Consider the following 20,516-nt stretch of genomic DNA (forward strand, 5'->3'; position numbering starts at 1 on the left):
TTTTTCATGTTACGAATTCAGGCCCTGAATAAGGCAACGTGAAGGATTGTGGGTAATATAAAGACGCCGCAATTCTGGGCCTGGAAGGATTCAGGCTAGTGGCCTCGTGACACGAAAATTAACGGTGATGGACAAAACGATAACTAGGAAAATGAAGACGAGGTTTTTCTCTTGAAACGAGGTCTGTGTCTCGGTCTCAATTTCTTCGAAAGTTTGCCGGGAATTTCCCGTTTGTATTGATAATTGATGTTGCAGTTGTTGGTGGGAAGTCTAGGCATCCTGTCTGCGTATTTTAAACACATTATTGCTTGCAATATTTGGTGTACCATGTGAAAGATTAGCCAATGTCTTTTGACACTAGAAAAGTAAAATGGCGGTCGATTTCCTGGAACCTTTTGACACAATCATGCCATGCATGTACATTTTTTTTTATCATCAGTCTGATCAGAAATACAGAAAGACATATTCATGTCATGTGCAGTCCTGATGTTATGATTGTCATTGTTTCATGTTTGTCATGTTGTGTTAAAATCATATTAAGAAATGTGCTATTATAATCTGTTGCAAGGTTCAACAATGCGTTAAACCATGGCTTTTTATCTTGAACTTGTTGGCCATTTTTTCCAAGATATAATTTTGCCAGAAGGTAGAAGTGTTTTATAATAACAATAAATTCATTTTATTCCGGGGGGGGGGGCACTCCCATTGTGGCCTGTACACCATCCGCGATAATAAAAATGCGTGAAAAGGGTATTTTTTCGTGGGTGGGCACAATACGTGCGTAACACGTTTAGGGTGTCAAAAACATGAAATATTGGAAAAAAGGGTAGCAAAATTTAGGGTAGGAAATTTGATGCAAGGAATAAAATCCCTGTTTAGGGTGTGAAAACACCCAGGGTATTGTTTTAGCCATGGGTTAAATCTTTGTTTAGGGTGCTTTTCAAAAGTTGATTATCGCGGATGGTGTACAGGCCACAATGGGGATTTTATTGAAGTAAAGTCTAGAGGCCATTAATTCATTTTATAGCAAATGATGTAGTCAGCTGTCTGTGTTTTGTTCTGCTCAACATATTTTATACAAGCTGGTCTGGTTAAGGTATTGATGCATGGATGGAATGATTACTTTACTTTTTAACCATAGTCGTTTCTGAATTCTCTGATTAATTTATCTTTTTTTCTCCAATGGATTGTTATTGACAACGAAAAAAAAAAAAACCTGTTCTACGGGCGGACAGACCTTTCAAGTAGGTTTGGTCGGTCTGGCGGGTTTTTTTTGGTTTTATTTTTTCTGGAAGCTAAAGTGACCCTAAATTTCCAGGGACTGCCTTTTGAGGAGAGCGAGAGCAATCGCTCTCTACTGTTCTCCTTAAATCTGATATAGGAGAGTGATTTTTAGCTCTCCTTAGTTGACCATTAATTACATTCTATGGTAAATACTCTAAACAGCTCTCCTTGAAGGCTCCAGAAGAGCTATTTAATGCTCTCCTGCAAATTCTAAAAGACAGTCCCTGAATTTCACAAAAATCTGAAAGAAAAATTTACATGATTTTAGCAAAAAAAAATCTCCAAAACGCAAATTCTGGGTCGGGCGGGCCTGTAGAACTGGGGTTTTTTTTTCGTCGCCTACTGGAGGATGTGACAAAGAAAAGATACAATAAGAGCAGATCACACAATAAGGCTGCTTATGTTTTTATATAAATTTGACATTTCAGGTTCATTTGCAATGTGACAGATCGCCATGGCGTCATCAAGCTCAGGTCATTCCCAAGCTGTGTCACTCTCTTTTGATGACATTCAAATGCTCCCCTCCGTCTCTATCTCGGAAAATACCATGAAAGCGCCACCTCCCAGCTATCCCATACCAGTCACGTTAACGACACATTCTGGTAGCCATGGTGAGGGAATCATCAATCAGAGGTGTTGCTTAGGAGCGTCCCTGTTGTGTCGTCAACAACATCAGATGCATTGGTGTCGGGCGGTAGTATGATGATCGGTGGCGATGGCGCTAAAGCTTCCAGTTCTGATTGTGTCACACCGGTAACGATAACATTACAGAATCCTGATGGTCAAGGGGAAGGCACTGTTGTAGCAGCTCAGGTGGCAAAGGTAAATAAGTAGAATGTTACAACTACAAAAGAAAATAAAGTTTGTGCCTTGTAGGCTTCACACATTTCACATTTCGTTTATTTTTATTTTTTTAATTGAGAAATTCAGAAAAAATTACATTGGGTATAATACTGCATGGGCATTTTGTGATACACAGCCTTATCCCCCACTTTTCTCAAAAAAATTGAGATTTATATACCACTGGGACTGAAAACCTTTGGCTATATAATGTACAAGACATTTTTTTACCGATTATTTCGTTTTAACATGGTTTTTGTAGGCCACAGTGGCGGAAACATTCCAATTTACAGGTCAGGGACAAGCCAGTTCCAATAATCGAAACTCCCGGCTAAACGTTCGAAATTTGTAGTTACTACAACAACTGGGGACAAGCATATTTTGATCCGGTTTTAGTCAAATGTCAATTTCAGACCATTTTAGCCCCAAATGAGGTGTGTTTTGCTATTTTGTTGACCAGTGCGTGATTTTTAGGGGGGTGGTCCTTGCAAAAATTGGGGGTGTGCCCCCACTTACGCCACATATAACTAAGTGGCAATATAATCCATATGACTGAAATACCAAGATGATTTTCCTCAGACTTCAACTATGAAATATCTTCTACATTTTGTTTACAGATGATACCGATCAACTTACCAAGGGATGGCAAATCAGTAACCAAAATAGTTGAGGTTCAAGGTGCGGTTCAAGCTGGCCATACCATCTATCAAATCATTGTGGAACCACTTAGCAGCAGCAACTCACAAGGACAAGTAACAGAAGGGGAGCAAGGTATGTGAAAAAGTCTATCATTTTGCTTGATCTGACCGAAATCAGACTGAAGTTAAAAGGTGAAAGGTCATCATGTTAAAATGCTGAAAATGAAAAACGTGGCCTGACATATTCATGAACGGTTCAAATGTAATTGTGACCAAACTTGAGTAATAGCTGCATTATTTTCATGTAATGGTGGTGTCCTGGGTCACATACATGCTGTGGTAAGAGGTTATTTGAGGTCAGCTGGCTCCATACCTATGCGATGAGGGTACAATTGCATTTGCGGTTATTTTATATCACAAATGATACCTTTAAATTTAATTCATTCTTCTCCCAGCAGACCGATTCATGCTAGGTCAGGTCATGCAAGTGGCACAAGACCAAGAATCCAGTGTACCAAAGACCCAAGGGACTGCACCTGTAGGACTAAATAGCAGCGCATTGGGGATAAGTAACCCATCCAAGCCGCCTCAGCTAGCTGCAGACACACAACCAAGTAAACCACTGCCTCCAGGCTGTCCTCCATGGGCATCAAGACTTAATGATGTTGAGGTAAGGGAATGTCCATAAATACTTTGGTGGGGAGTCAAAGAATATGGACTTACCATGTAAAAGATGGCTTAGAGGATTGAGAAATAAAAATGTACAACCATACCCTAACAGCCTCCCTCCCTGCGCAACTGCCTGTGGTATATCTACGATAATAATTCACTTATCTTGCAATTCCCCTGGGCAAGAAAGTAACTGCTTATTGTCTTGATACAAGAACTCAGGGGCTGATCCTTGGTGTGATGACATATGGTTTGTATAGGGTTTGCTCTTTTCAACTGCAAGTCCCTGATTGTTGTATGGTGTGTCTTGGGCTTCAGTGGTTGATCAGCAAAGTCCTGTAAAGTGTACTATGAGACTTGTAAATGAGGAGAAAAAGAAACCAAAAACGAGGGACAAATTATAGAATACACAGAATCTTTCCTCAATGATGTACAGGCTGTATCAAAATGATTGGTACCCGTCCGTTTGGATGGTTATTGAAAAGCCTGCTTCTTCAAGATGCAAAATAATGTCTCCTTGAAGTGACCATAATTTATATTCATATTACTGGTTATGACATTTTAATCAGTAAATTATGCGGATCCTGATGTTGCAGTCATATCCATATTACTGGAAACCGATGGGTATTGGGTACCAAACATACTAAGGTGACAGCGACTAAGGTGCCTTTTGACAGGTGTTTAAGGGTAACTTTATTTGTTCATGGACCTCAAGATGTTTGATTTTATTATTTTCTAATAGCTTTAATACTAATTAACATTATATAACTTCACTAAGAGTGACTGACCTCAAGTTGAAATATTTTTGCGCCAAATTCAAATAATTTGCTATCTACTGTAGATAGCACATGTAGAAGGTCATGCAGGTACTGAAATGGATCAAATTAAAATCAGTTTGTTTTGAAAATGATGTCTCCCCATCTGAATATAATGTTTTAGGCATGATATTAAATATATAAATTGTACATAAGTGATCACTTGTGTGGTTTTTGCGTGTTTTTAACTGTATGATTATGGGTTAAGGGGTGGGGGGGGGGGGGGCATGGTAAAGCACCGATTTTGCTATGTTTTCTTTTTAAAATATGAATTTTGAAGAAATAAAACACATTAAAATGAGAATATAATGAGCCAGAGTTTACCAGCTAGTGGCTTACCGTCTTTATCTTCTTTCATGTTTTTCTCGATTCGTTCTCGAAGGCGGTAGTAGAACGGTGCTGGATCGGCTGTTTTCCTACCTGGGTCTTGTCCATGCTTGAAAGAAAACAATGAAATTATGAAATAGGCACATTAATAAGATAATATTAACTTTGACTAGGCTGTTGCCAATGTTTGCAGTTTTTAATTATCCCTGTACACATTCATTCAACCAGGCAGACCACCCCGCCTGGCAAATGTAGTAAACAACACACCCCCACACAAAGTCATGTAAGCTGTATGCTGAACATGATGATGATGGTGATGATCACAAGTTCTGTGACAACATGTCTACTTTGGCTGGGCTGTTTAGAGTTTCTAATTATCCCTGCTGTACACATTCATTCAACCAGGTAGACCCCCCCCCGGCAAATGTAGACTAAAGAACACACACACGTGCACCCCAAGTAATGAAGCGTGCATACACACATATGCACAGCATGTAAGCTCAGCATGATGATGATCACAACATGCCTACTTGGCGAAATACTTCATTTGATCAGCCAAAATCGTGCAAGTTTGACCATTTCAGTAAGCTACCATGTTAACACACTATATACTACCTTTGTCACTGTGTAAAACATATAGAATTCCTGATATTTCTCGTAAATCTGCATGTAGCACGTACTGCCTATGCAAACTGTGTAATCTAAATCTGTGTTTACAAATTACATTTAAATCTCACGCACTCGGCATCAGTACCCCGGGATCAGTACAGGGCTATCAGTGAAATTCCACCGGGCTCATTAACGTGTAGTCTTCAACTCCTTCAGGTATCACAATACTAATAAATTTCCCTATACTTTGTGTACAAAATAGGCTCTATTCAAATGGCTCTACCTACCTTACGAAGCGACTCAATTTTTAGAAGTAATATTTTCATGAAAGATAAACAAATAAGCAAGTAAACAAACAAAAAGAAATATATAGTTGACCATTGAATTTTCGAACTACTGGACCGCTGAAGATTATCAAGTTTGTTCACCTAATTTTCAGAATAGCGCCACTTGTAATATTACCTAGAAACTGGCGTCTTGAGAAATGCATTTAAAATCTGAATAAAAGCACCAAGTCTTTTTAAATCTTGGCAGATGCTTGGATTCAAGCCTACATTTAACGCGGCTGTGTACTAAAGACATTGTTTCTTTCGCGAAATTGAGCTTTTTAGAAATGTATTTACTTATAAATACAAGGAAAGAAAATCCAGATTTGTTAACTCCAACTGCTCTATTTTATGGATTTTATTTCACTATTTCACTCGTTTCCGCAATTTAAAAGGAAAGAAAATCTTTGTTGTACCATCGGGTATACTGCTACAAGAACAACGCATCGCGTTTGTAGACGCGCAATTTGTTAACGCACAGATCATGCAACGCTTAGCTGCATGCGCCAGCGCATCTTATGGAAGCACTGATTTCATAAAACCTAGCGGTCAAATGGCTCCGTTTTAGCTGATAAAATGTGAATTTTTTCAAGTTCTTTCCCCCGATTTAAACATCAAGATATGAATAGATTTCGCCAAAACTTCTCAAAGGGCTGTGGATTTACCCGATGTTCACGTAATGTAAGGTAGAAAAGCGAGAACTGCCGCATTCTCCTGTGAGCTTCGATCAAAGTGCAAAATATGACCACTTTAAACTTCAACGGCCTTTATTTCAATGTTCATTTTCTCGGTAAAATGACGATTTAGGTACACGATAACTCAATAAATACAGCATCTATAGGTAAGCAATTATGCTCATCATAAAAAGCATGATCGACTTAAGAAACGGTTTTCTCATTTTTTTATATTTTGGTCTATTTCCGATTTTAGGCATCATTTTGTGCAAATGGGCGTTTGTGAATTTTAAAAAGTTCATTTTGATGCCTTATATGGTCAATATCTCAAAAATAAGGCCAATATCAAAAAACTAAAAAAACCGTTTTTGGAATGGTGTCTCAAGATTAAGAAAAAAACAAAACAACAATTTTTGGAAAGAGTGTTTTTTTGTTATGATGTACCGAACAAAAATTGCCAAAAACTCACTTTTTTGTGATTTTCTTCATAATTGTTGTTTTTACACCAAATCTGTATTCATATTAAGATTCATTGATGTCTTGCCTTTATAAAAATGTATGCTTTTATATGTCTTGCGTTAATAATTTAAAAGTTATGGCACTTTTACTACATGCATGTCTAAGAGTACACAGCTGCCTTAATACCTGGCACAATTTTTTCACAAAATCTGCCGGCCAATTTCTTTTTGATTTTTCATATTGATTTAATGTTGGTCAACTTTTACCGAAATGCAAAAACACTGCATCGGGACGGAAAGCGTTTAGAGACATTATTTGGTGATGTGAAATCTTCAGTTCCTGATGTGTGCGACAGCAGCACATTTCAGTCCTGTATCAAAGTGTCAGTATGTATGTATGTAAAAGTGGCAATGCTAGGTTTTCGAGATTTTATTATGGTGCCCAAAGTGAACCATAAACCTAATCTTAAGGGGGTACTACACCCCTTGATAAATTTGTGTCTATTTTTGTATTTTTCTCAAAAACTAATAACACAGTGGTAACAAAAGTATATGTATAATGTATATTATAGGGGCAAGGAATCCAATTACTACACTGGAATTTCAGTGATCCAAGACAAGTGGTTCGTTATTTATAATAAGAAATCAGGTACCGCAAGGATGTACCTCATTTCCGATCATATATACTGAACCGCTTGTCTTGAGTCACTGACATTTCAGTGTAGTAATTGGATAACTTTTGTTACCAGTGTGTTATTATTTTTTGAGAAAAATGCAAAAATAGTCATAAATTAAATCCTTAACCCTAACATTTTGGCTTTATTAGCAAGAATTCTGAACTGTCGTGTGTCTATCTTATTACATGTGTGCAGGAGATAGGCGACTCCTATCGTGGTTACGTGGAAAGTGATGTAGAGCTAGATCTATTACTCACCTACCATAAACAACAGACAGGAAGTTACTGGGGTACACGACAGTCACCAAGTAATGAGAGACCCTCCAAGAGATTGATGTGGAAATCTCAGTATGTACCATATGATGGGATACCATTCATCAATTCAGGTAAAGAACCGGGCATATTACATTGTGTTACAACTTTTTGCAGTATTTTTCTACACATCGTCGACAGGTACTTTAACTTGTGAAGCCAAACTTTTTTCAGCTTTGACAGTTAGTAATTGCCATAGGTATATATGAAAGGGTGTATTAACTCGCACTGGTCAACCTGTCATCATTGGCCACTATTCACAGCTGGACTTGGGCCGCTGTAAAGTCACACCATGCTATATGCCCTCTAGCAATTCATTGACACTGAAAAGTTAATGTGTTGACATGGGAAACACACAGCAGGTGTCGAGAGCTGTCCTGGTATTTTAAATCAAATTCTGGTATTCAATTTAGGAAAATGAGACCAGTGAAATGAATGAAGAAAATATATATATCCCTAAAATGGAATATTTTACAAGAACTAGGAGAAATTTTCAAAGATGTCAATTTAAACATTAGCCCTTTCTTGTTTCTTAGATTAAAAAATTGAGTACAAATTTCAAATTAATAATAATTAGCTTTTTGTGTAATGATGGTCAGATCATGATCAGTAAATGTTGCTATTATTTGTCCCATGAGCAGGGTCTACTCTTATGAAAATTCAAAATGGGTGTGACAGCAAAGTGTCTGTCACAAGTGTGCAGGTGCTCCATGTCAATGAATCATCGGCTAAGAGGCTCCAAAGTGGCCTGTGTGAGGCACATAACCCATATATTTCCTGCTGACCGGCTCCAAAGTGGCCTGCGTGAGGCACATATTTCTTGCCAACAGGCTCCATAGTGGCCTACGAGAGACATGTATCCCACATATTTCTTAGCATGGTCAGGGTGTTTGTTTTATGATTACATACAGAGAAGGTACTATTTTCAGAATAATGACACAATATCCATACATGTATATTTGTTTTTAGTTTAGCATTTACACTCAGTGGCTGAGCCACTAGCAATGATTGTGACCATCGAGGTTGAACGCTCTTTGGAAACTGATTGGTCAAAATTCAGTCACTCATCACTCAGCAAATGATTCAGATTTATGGACAATAATTTACATGATTATATTGTTTTAGGGAGTAGAGCTGTGGTAATGGAATGTCAGTATGGACCAAGACGGAAAGGAGCTGCAGCTAAGAAGCTTGAGAGCGGCAAGAAAGGGTTCCAGGTGACGTGTCCTGCTAGGTAAGCTTGCTGTGGTATGCTAGGGAGGGGGTGAATGAGAATATAAGGAGGAGAGCGGCAAGAAAGGGTTCCAGCCAGGTGACGTGTCCTGCTAGGTAAGCTTCCTGTGGTATATATGCTAGGGAGGGGGTGAATGGGAATATGAGAAGGAGAAAATGGTGATGAATGTTACAGCTGTAAATTGTGCTATTGTATGTGATACCCATATACACCCTCTATGGAAGACATGAGATTAATCTCCCACACATGACGTGTAGATTTCCAGTGGGAGTCGCCCATTCAGGTAACCCCATTTGAAATTCACACTCCCTGTGTGGAAGATTAAGGTCATGTCTTCCATTGGGGGTGTGTGGATTTCAACTGGAACAGCAAATTGGAGACATATTGTAAGGAATAACTTTTTGAAAGGGTTGTGGTTAATTGATATGATTGGCACTCAAACTGCATATTACCATGAAATATTAGGGGTTAGCATGAGCTTAAGAAAGAAGTGGGAGACTGAAGGAGAAATGGAGATAAGTGCAAGGGTTGATAAATAAGAAGGGAACCAGAAAGTGATTCTTTATATAGTTTAGATTGAGAGGTAATTTAATGATGTAACAGATGAGAAAAAAGAAAGAGAAAACAGCTGAAGAAAATAGTTACTGGAAAGAATGGGAATGGGATGGACCATGGAAGGAAAGAAAGATTGAGGGAGGAGATGAAGGAGAAAGGGGGTATAATGGGCAGAGAGAGATAGACAATTTAGAGAGACTATTAATATCGTAATCGTTTGTTGCCTACACAGAATCTACATCAAAAAGGTGAAGAAGTTCCCTCAGTTTCGGGTGCTAGCGGATAAGGATGGGGACAAGAAGTTAGTACGTCAAGCACAGGATAATGCATTCCTAACCATCAAAGAAATGGGAGTGGACACCATAAAAGGAGTTGAAAGGTGAACATGTTAAGAGCTTCAGAATCGTACACTATAAACAATTGCAGTAAACCTTTGACGAGCGCGTATTTTAAGCATACATCACATATTTACTGCGTTGGACGCACTTGTCTATGATTGGCTGCCGAGAGTCGATCTGCTGTTGCCGAGTGGAAATTTATGAATGAACTGTGCGCCGTACGCGTTGTTAGCTCCGAATTTGCAACATCACGGTAGTCAAACTAGTCATGCTCGTCAAAGGTTTGCTGCAAAATAATGTATATGATATTGTGACAAGATTTATTTTGTTTTGTGTGGTGATCTTTAGATGTATCATATCTCAGAAGGACCAAGTAAATGTTTTGGGGGCAATGGGGGAAGATTTAATGATTGCTGCAACCCCAACCTCCAGGGCCATTTGGTCCATGCAATCTCTATAGTAAGATCAAGCTTATGATCCTCTTCCATTATTATCAGGTTTGATGTACTTGTTCTTACCACCTGAAAAGGGGATACTTGCTCTTCCTGCAAAGTGTCCCCCATATCATACTACCATTTTGTTGTTAATAATTTTCATCAACTTTTATACATCTTTGGCAGATATTACGTTCAACTACCCACCGCTAAAGCTCACGAGTACCACGACCAGTTTCCAACCACAGGGCTGCCTGCATCTTACTACAACAAAGCGGAAGATATCTTGCACTGTAAATCAGAACCTGCTGTTGTAGTGAAAGAAGTCCAGTCGGCAGATACAGTCAATATCAGAGAAGGCTCCATGCCTGTGATGACGATGGGACCCACTCAGCATATCGATTCAAAAGTTGCGGAGAAAATACGGGAACTGGTATCGCATGGCATAGTCAATGCTTATATTATCAGGCAGAATCTACGGTAAGTGGAATGCTATGTGTACATGTATGCCACTGCCAGGACAGCGAAAAATAATTTCCTTTCTGGGAACGTGGACTGCTATTTGGAATATTTTCTGTGAGCGCATGAACGGGAGGTGCTCAGACCGTAGGTTTGATGCTTTTATGGGCAAAAATTCCCTTTTGGTTGGGGGAAAAGGTGTTAGGTTAAATGGGCTTCAAACCTTATTGTAACTATACAAACCCACTCAAGCCGCTTGGGTGGGTTTGTATAGTTACAATAAGATTTTGGAGATGGGTTCGTGTAAGATTAGGAAAAACATTGAATTTTTTTCTGGGAATGCCGGTACCACGATACCGTGGATTTCGTAGCCCTGGCCACTGCACTGCGCTAGGGCTTAAAATTAAAATCATGATCAACTTGTACCAGTTGTTCTGTGCAATTTGACTTTGTCCACACAAATTATCCATTAATTTCATGACAAGTGTCAGCAAAATAAAGGTTTATTTAATTGCTTTCTGCCATTTTGCTCATGAGAAATTAGCTGATAAACTTGATATAAACCTTACACAAGCGTCGTTCTTCAAACCTGTGATGTCACCAAAGCTACCAAATCCCAGCAAAATTAGCCATTTTCTGGGCAATGCTCCACAAAGTTTACCGTCAATTTCCCTACACTATTGGTTATTTTCGGGGTTAAGAATGAAACGGTCAAAAACTCAAAAAGTATATGAATTATAATTATGTGATCATGTTAGGTTAGAGCAATAAAATACCCAAAAAAATTTTCTGATGGTATATAGTTCTTTCAGAGTACAAATTGCCCAGGGCTGTCAACTTTTTGGAATTACTTGTCGAACAGTGCCGTACCAGGACAGAATAATTGTTTGCCGATTAGAATTTTTCATTTTGACATAATGATTATTTGAGCCAGGGTTGCTCAAGATTTAAACAAGTGGGGGATGATAGGGACAACAATTTATTTTGATGATATGTGGTGAGATTTATTACCTTGGTGTGAGATTTAAAAACAAAACAAAAATGCAGCGATTTATAGTGTGCTACGCACAGGCACAATGCCTAGACGTTGATCCACAAACCCTCGTCACACTTTACAGGTTGTCGCTGACAACTACGGCCCTATATCATTCCAGTCACTACCTTGGTGTGAGAGTTAACTACTTTGGCATGAGAGCCCGAACATCATGAGTATCACGCTGAATGCATGAGAGTTAACAGCCCTGGATTTACTTCTCTGTAATCTTATATCCTTCTTTTCAGAAACTATGTGATGCACAAGCTCTTTAGCCCAGGGAGTATGCCAGAGAGACACAATCTAACCTATTTTCCAACCATCAATAATATTCAGAATCATGTGTATGAAGCGTTGAAAGCCATCGAGCAAGGGGAACTAGTACCAGTCGTTCCGGTGTCTGTAAGTAGCAATATGACCCACCTAGTTTTATGAAATGATTACCAGGCCACCAAGAACTGACTCAGGGCCCACAGGGAGGGATAGATGAAAGTTTAGGTTCAATAATATATAAACTGGGCTCAAAAAGGTCATATCTTAAAATCCTTTCCATAAAAATGAACAAAATTGCATACAGGATTACTTCAATACTCTACTCGAAACACTGGTCAGTAACCAAACAGTTGTCCAACTGACACAACAGCAAAATGCACTGACATGGAACAGCTTCCTGGACCACATTCACAGCCCAATATTTGGCACCCAACACAAGAAATCTGTGAGTAAGTGGAATAGTGTGGAACAAGACCTGTTTGTTGAAGAAAGTGTGTGAAAAGCAGAAGCAGCCCCGTTCCACACTATTCCACTTACTCTTTGAAAAGAATCACATGTGTAAGGATCTTGTACACATTCTCACAGATTTCTTTTGCTGGTTGCCAACTATTTGCCTGTGTATGTGGTCCAGGAAGCTGTTCCATGTCATTGTATTTTGCTGTTGTGTCAGTTGGTTACTGACATGTCTTTAGAGTAGAGTAATCCTGTGTGTAATTTTGGTTCATTTTTATGGACAGGATCTTAAGATATGACGTTGTGAAAAATTATAAGTTTCTTTTTGAGCCCAGTTTAGAAACATCAATATGTTCTGTATTTAGGAAATGCGCCAAGTGCTGGGAAAAAATTACATTCATACCATATTGGATTGCTATTTGCAGTCCAAACTTTGCGATTGTGATACAACTTTTTAGTGAAAATTCACTGTGCAAATCAACTGAAATTTGGAAATAATTTGTGTGGATATCTATTGAACCATAACCCTAAAATGAGGATGCTAAAATCACGAAATACCCATTGCAATTTGGTCACAAGTACCATAAAATTCAGTCTGATTCAGGGTCAGAAATTCGCAACCAAGGGCAAGAATCCTTTTAGATTCTCCCAGTGGAATTGTGCAAGAATCCATGGATTCTCGCCATATATATAGCGTTGTATGATAAATTGAAATATTTACAAAATTCTTATAGATTCTTGCAATTTTGTTGACGAGAATCTTTGGGAATTTCTGACCCTGTGATTGCTGATTATGACACTTTTTGGATTATGTCCAATTTCAGCTTTTGTTTGTTCTTTACAAATGTTCATATGATTACATTTTTTTCTTCCTCTATCAGTTGGCAGATTTGGCTGGTATGACGGCTCCTCCCCTCCGTAGAAGCTCATCAACCCAGGAACAAGAAGAAGATGATTTATTTCATCGTGAACAGGTGATGATGCTACCGGCAGTAAGCACATCAGCAGGGGGTAGTTTACAGGCTCAGACTGTCACTGTCACACTCACACAGAATCCTGATGACGGTAAGATCATGGACGAAAAAGATAACAGACCGTGTACATGTATAAGCAGTCAAAGTCTCAGCATCACCCGATAATGAGGGCCGAATGTTCCATGAATAAAATGCGACAGACAAATCTTCTACACACTTACCGCATATTTTTACGTTCTATCACGTAATCCCGCAGGCACGCTACACTGACATTGTTGTTAGACACAGCACAATTGAAAATTGGCCCTCATGAATATGCGAGAATTCACAGCATACAATGCACAGGGACTTTGACTTTTGATACATGGTCTGTAGTAGTCTGTGGGTAAGATACAATACATTCACTGCTACGGTATAATTGGTATATAGATCATAACACTTTTGGTGAACTGTAAACCATTTTAATATGAGGCCCATTGGTTCTCCACTGCAATTTCCACTCATCCCATTGGAATTGTTAGTCTGGGTTTGTTTGTCTTCCTAGCATTTTGTTGTTGAAAACACTTGAATCAAACATGCATCACATCACATAACAATCACCAATCCAGGCACTGGCTTAAATAGGTTTTCAGACCATTTTTTACCCTGATGTTGCAGTGATGTCAGTGCACATTTCATGAGGCGCAACTTCAAGTCGGTAGCGTTTGTTCAGAGTGCTGACATGCACATGCGTAAAGACACTGCATAGATTTGTGCACAAAACAGCTAGAGCTAAAGTTTGTTCGGTATATATAAAAAATAAAGATTCAACACCGTGTATTGATATAGAATGGCATGCAAGCAGTTGGGCACAATGCTTACACTAGTTGTGCATTGCGTAATGGCGCACGCTTAAGTGAATTTACGCGAGCGTAAGTTGGGACTTTATTGACGTGCGCAGTAACAAAAGCCGAATAATTTCCGCCTTTTATAAACCGAACAAACTTTACCTCATTGCATTGATGTCATTGCCACATGAGGGTGGAAAATGGTATAGGAAAGAGGGGAAACTGAAACTGGTGGGAATCAAAGGTGGATCACCACACATATAGGATCACCAAAGCCAATGCGTAAATACATGTAGGTTTTAGTAAATGAGGGGAAAGCCTGGTGGGTTCAGTCTTCACTAACAATGTGTACGGCATGATGGTTCCAATTAGGGATACTTTTCAAGAAATGTCCATGCGAATTTTCGAGGACAAAATTGTTCATGATTGTCCAAATTAGGGGTGTTTTGGAGCAAAATTGTCCTTGAAATGAAAAATAGGGTGTATTTCTTGGACTTTCGTCCGCATTTTACCGCTACAGTTTTTGTTTTTTCTATTTTTTCTGTCCGTTTTTTTAGTAGTTCCACACAAAAATTGATCGGGTATTTTTCCGAAAAAAATTGTCCTCATTTCCCTGTGACATAGGGGGGGAATTCAAAAGCGTCCTTGAAATAGGGGTATTTATTTTGGAAAAATGTCCTCAATTCCTCGTGATAAGGGGGTGAAATGGAAATGCGTCCTCAAAATGATCAAAATAGGGGAGGTATTTTGGGCAAAATTTCCCTGATTTTATGCAAAATAGGGGGTAAAATTGCTGCAAATGTCCTTGATTCCCCGTGGTGAAATAGGGGGTCATTTTCAAATCCTTGAACGGTTATAGGTCCTACCTTTAAATACAAACTGAACCCACCGGGGGGAAGCAGCAACTTGTGGTGTCAAAAGGACAACTATGAAATCTGAACCCTTTCCATACTCACTATTATAAACTGTCATCTCATCGGGGGCACAAGGGAAGCTTGGGTCCTCACTGATGTAAGGGCATACCAAACCTCTCTTGTTCCCATTATGTTACACCAGGTCCAGGCCTTCAAACAGATCCAGCTAATATGACTGCATCATTGTTTTATTTCAGTTGATGGCAGTGCTATCATCTCAAGAGTGGAGACTCAGATGACAGATGGGACCACCAGAGTATGCGATTCCATCTCACCAGAAACCGCGCAATTACTATCACAACTCACTCCAAAGATGTTCACTCATCAAAATATAACTCAGGTACATAATACTTAGGGATGACTACAAAACCCAACTTCCAGTTGACTGCGAAAGCCCTGGCAGTACCATCAATTTGGCCTGAAAGGGTTTCAGCAGTCAACTGGCAGTTGGGTTTTGATTCCATCTCACCAGAAACAACGCAATTACTATCACAATTCACTCCAAAGATGTTCACTCATCAAAATAACTCAGGTATATAATACTTTAAGGATGACTACAAAACCCAACTGCCAGTTGACTGCTAAAGCCCTCGCAGTACCATCAATTGGGCCTGAAAGGGTTTAAACAGTCAACTGGCAGTTGGGTTTTGATTCCATCTCACCAGAAACAGCGCAATTATCATCTCAACTCACTCCAAAGATGTTCACTCATCAAAATATAACTCGGGTATATATTACTTAGGGATGACTACAAAACCCAACCGCCAGGTGACTGTGGGAGCCCTGGCTGTACCATCAATTGAGCTGGTTTCAATTGTTAGGAACAATGGAATGCGGTTTAACTGCCAGTTCTGCCAAGGGTACCGGTGGTCGATTGCTGGCATGATCGACAGGAATTATAAATAAAACAGTTTATTTCTTGCATTTACGGTCTTAGCTACTATGGGCTATTTGAGGGAAGAAGATAAGATTAATCCTAACACCCATAAATACCACGATGAAAAAATCCCGTGAATCCCAGGGTCTGCAATGACGCAATCACCCTAAGTGTTAAATGCTCACGGAATTGCTGCCTGGGGCAGCGTTACCTGTGTAGCTACCGGTCCGTGATCGTGTGCTTGGCATGCGGGGGGATCTAAGGTTCGAATCCTGGGGTGCCAAGTGATTTCTTCATTCATCTTCTTTCCTTTTTCGTATCTTCTTAAACTTCCGATATCAAAAAGCAGGGTTGGGTGTTAGGATTAGGTGACGCTTATAGGTTCAAATTTCAACCAGCCTAATCATAGAACTTCGAGCACCATTTTTAGGGAACAACCCAAAAGTTTGATGAAGTCCTATAAATGAAAAGTGGATGGGGTTGTGGAGGAGGTGTGACAATCATGTTTATGGAAGAAACAGATATTCTTATTTTATTATAAAATACTTTTCTTCATACCTTTTTAGGCACAAAAAAACTAGGACTTGCTGGATTTTCTAATAAAAAAGAATCAAAGTGCAGTACAGCTGATTTATAATGAACTTGTAGGTTGTAAGTACTGCACTCTATATTGATTTGGAATCATTTCGAAGCAACTACTGTAAAATGCTAATATCGTACTTCAGAAAACACCAAAATTTTAAAATTATATATTAATCCTTAAAAAAGATCAAGTTTGACCGATGTTTAACTACTTTTTTACAAACGTAATCACACTTTTTGACCCCCTCCCTCCCTAACGAGAGGACTTTCATTTATAGGACTTCATCGAACGAACTTTTGGGTTGTTCCCTTACCAATCTTATTTTTACGGAGGTTGAATTGGCGGGAAAACTCCAAAAAAAGGGAGGACAGACACATTCCGCCTTGGATTATTTTCCATTCATTTACTTCAATCATTTGTACATTTGTTCATTCATTTGATTTATTATTTTATAACCATACTGTTTAATGCATTTGTTGTTTACAGGTTCAAGAAACATCAGAAGGTACAGTAACTATTCAAATGCAAAGACTGACAGAATCACAAGCAGCTACATCAGAACTCAACCAATCACAAACCTTGTTACAAACATATAATTCCACAATTAACCAACCAGAAGGTTTGTTACATCCAGATGATCCATCAACCAGTAGCTTGGACCAATCAGGAGACTTGTTAGAAGCACCAGGTACTGATCACTTAGGCCAATCAGGAAGTCTGTTAGAATCGGATGCATCTGATGCACATGTTAGTCCAACAGATGTTTTATTACAAGCAACAGAGTCTGCAGATGAGCTCCACCAATCAGATCCTCTATTACAACACGAACATAGTGCAATAGACCAATCAGAGGTCATGTCTCATAAAGGGGTAATGTCAGAACTGAGTCAAGCTGAGGACCAAGCTAGTCTACTACTAAGTATGCATGAGAACATTAGTCTTTCTCACAGTGCATCAGAAATGCAAGATGACAGTGATCCCAATGCACATGAGCATGACACTGGGGAAAGCATGTCCAAGAGACCAAGGCTAGATGTGGATGATATTTCAGATTGTAACACATTACCACAATAGCGTGCAGAACACTATGCTAAAAATATCTAATTCTCGATCATCTGAGGCAACGGTGCATATATTTGTGTTGATCGTACAACTCAATGAGTATTCGCTTGAATTAGTGTGACTGTTTGAGAACTGACCAATCACGATGTTCGATTGCAGCTTTTGCATAGGTAGGTCGCGGTCGTATTATTCCACAAAAAGTGAGCTTGACGCAGTGTTCGCAGTAGGTATGTGTTCTGATGATCGAGAATTAAATAGTTTGATTATATAACTTACTCGTAGCGCACTTCCTGAAAAATGGTTTAGCTTTTTTTAAACAATTACTACACTACAACTGTGATACAGGGTAAAGTTGCAGGAGACTTGGAAAATATGCAAGTTTAACACTCTTATAATTCTACTAGTGTGTTCTTAACTTCTTTTAAGCACATCATGATATTGGAAAAGTAATTTTTGGGACAAACTGTATTTGAATATTGAGCCTAACATATTTATAGAGGGGCTGCAGTGTTTTAGTGACCAGTGCCAGAAATGAATTTACCGAGGAAATGCATGCAAAGTGCACAATGTTAAGCAAATTTAAAATAATTTCAATTTTTTTGGCCCATAATCAAGATAATTTTAGGTGTTGAACAGGTCAAAAAGAAAATGCATACCGTAAATTTGGTAAAATCTGCCCAAAAGATTGTGCTGGCAATCTCGGAAGGAGCATAATATACTGCTGCAGCTAGCATCATTAAGCTATATTTTTGTAGAGTATGACCCCCACCAAAGAACAACAACAACCAGATTTAGGTGTTTGGCCCTTTTTGTGTCAATATTTATGATTGAAGGAATGTTAACTTTGATTCACAGTTAGGTCAAACCCAAGGATTAGGATTGAGCCAAGACTCATCCATCAAAACATTTACATTTTCTTTAATTCAAAACATTGAGGGCCTATTAATTGATGTATTTTCCAGACATCAGGGAATTCTGGATTTCACTAATATTAATATATATTGTAAGGGATCCTTAAGGGCTGGGGTATGAACGTTTGGACAGTATTTATTGTGGGACATTATAGCACATCAGACATATCGAATTGCATTCTGAATACGTAGAATGTCATTCTGATATCAAATAATTTTGATTTTTGAAATTCGCAATTTAATACACATTTTATGGCAAATCATTAAAATTGATATTTTTGATATTTAACAGTACTTGAAGTAAACTTTATAAATCTGATGATTTATACTTAAAGTGTATGTAGGTGGGATGAAAAGCCGACGATCAATTGAAAATTTTGCCCTTTCAGTATTGAAGATATGGATTTTTTTCCCAAAACACCAAAAAAATTAGGTCTTTTGGGGAAAAAATCCATATCTTCAATATGAAAGGTCAAAATTTTCAATTGACCGTCGGCTTTTCCTCCCTACTACATACACTTTAAGAATATGTCATTAGATTTACATAATTTACTTCGAGGACTGTTATATATCAAAAATTTGAAAAATATCAAATTTTTATAATTTGTCATAAAATTTGTATTATATTGTGATTTTCAAAAAATGAAAATTATTTGATATCAGAAAGACATGCTTCGTATTCAGAATGCAATCGATAGGTCTGAGGTGCTCTCAAGTTCCACAAAAAATTCTGTCGAAACGCAATAAAGGCTCATTTTAGATCCCTTAAAAGGAAACCATAATTTGATATCAAATAAAATATCACAAATCCAAACCCATCGTAGTGCGAATAGTAAAATTCTATGAAACAGATGGGAATAGGCTTTCAATGTTTTAGCTCTTGCTTGTTGGCCATACGCTTCACATGAAAAGCCAAAGTTTTGAGATATTTTCTCAAAATATCAAGAGCTATTTCAAAAACCATTGAAACAATACTGGGCTTGCAGGCCCGTACGCAGGGGGTGCAAAAATGCAAAAAGTCCCAAAAAATTACAATTGAGTTTTTTATGCTGTTTTGGTCAAAAAAGGTCCAAATTTTGTAAGAAACTCCACTTTTCACAAAATTGCCCCCCCTTGAAAAAAAAAAGGTCCTCTTTTTCAAAATCAGCACCCACCCCCCCAAAAAAGTCCTGTGTACGGGCACGTGGGCTTGCTTGTACTCGTTTTGATGCATTTGTCATGCTGATTCCAAATATGGCCATGATAATGTACAATTATGACATTTTTGAATTTTTAGAGAAGAAATTGGAACTTTCCGTCTCTAGTCGGCACCCATGTGGAGAGTACCAAGACGTAGGTGTGCATTTGTAAATGTTAGTGATAGCTACTCCTGATGTCCAAAAATACATCACTACATTTTATTAGAAATATTTTTACTTTTTTATGGGCTCTAATCTTTGTTTCAGGATTATTTACGAGCCATACCAGTTATGAGGCTTTTACATTAATGAAATGATTATGAATTTGCACTAAACTCAATTTTTCCATCAGACTGAAATAATTTAGTCTATGTATGTAAATATATTTTTGGATTGTATTTTGTTATAATTATTTTTATCTATGAAATTTAAATATTGCATTAGAATTTATTATTTTTTTATAATTAGTATTAGTTTTTTCTCTCTGTCTCTCTTCCCCACTCTCTGTTTATGCACCCCCCCCCCCCCCATCTCTCCCCCAGTTGCCCATTACTTCATCTGCAGATGATAACATCAACTTCAAGTAAAAAACTTTTGTTTCTTACCTTAAATGTCAATTTGAGTTATTGAATATCCATATTGTATATGAGCAAGAGTAGATAATAAAGTGAAGATCATAATGATTTTCAATTATCAAAGAAACTGAAAGTTTGTGAGAGCTGTTCATAGTGAGTTACGGCTTTCTGGTTCTGAACCCTCCATATAAGATTATAAAATGCACTA

General features: G+C 38.3%; 1 protein-coding gene across 4 annotated transcripts; it reads left to right on the plus strand.

The window, feature by feature from the left end:
- The first annotated feature begins 104 nt into the window (after positions 1-104).
- Positions 105-18,656, plus strand: LOC140166033 (calcium-responsive transcription factor-like). Of its 4 annotated transcripts, none has more exons than XM_072189406.1 (12): positions 105-181; positions 1,713-2,106; positions 2,742-2,895; positions 3,218-3,432; positions 7,513-7,702; positions 8,754-8,862; positions 9,650-9,796; positions 10,376-10,669; positions 11,930-12,083; positions 13,289-13,472; positions 15,320-15,462; positions 17,069-18,656. In XM_072189406.1, the coding sequence occupies exons 2-12, from the start codon at positions 1,984-1,986 to the stop codon at positions 17,654-17,656; spliced, it is 2,301 nt and encodes a 766-aa protein (XP_072045507.1). In that variant the 5' UTR covers positions 105-181; positions 1,713-1,983; the 3' UTR covers positions 17,657-18,656. The 4 variants fall into 4 exon arrangements, with proteins under 4 accessions (XP_072045507.1, XP_072045510.1, XP_072045508.1 ...); XM_072189409.1 differs by having other exon boundaries at positions 3,221-3,432; XM_072189407.1 differs by lacking the exon at positions 105-181 and adding an exon at positions 193-229.
- The last annotated feature ends 1,860 nt before the right edge of the window (positions 18,657-20,516 follow it).

Source organism: Amphiura filiformis, chromosome 12 (assembly GCF_039555335.1).
Source record: "Amphiura filiformis chromosome 12, Afil_fr2py, whole genome shotgun sequence".
NCBI lineage: Eukaryota > Metazoa > Echinodermata > Ophiuroidea > Amphilepidida > Amphiuridae > Amphiura > Amphiura filiformis.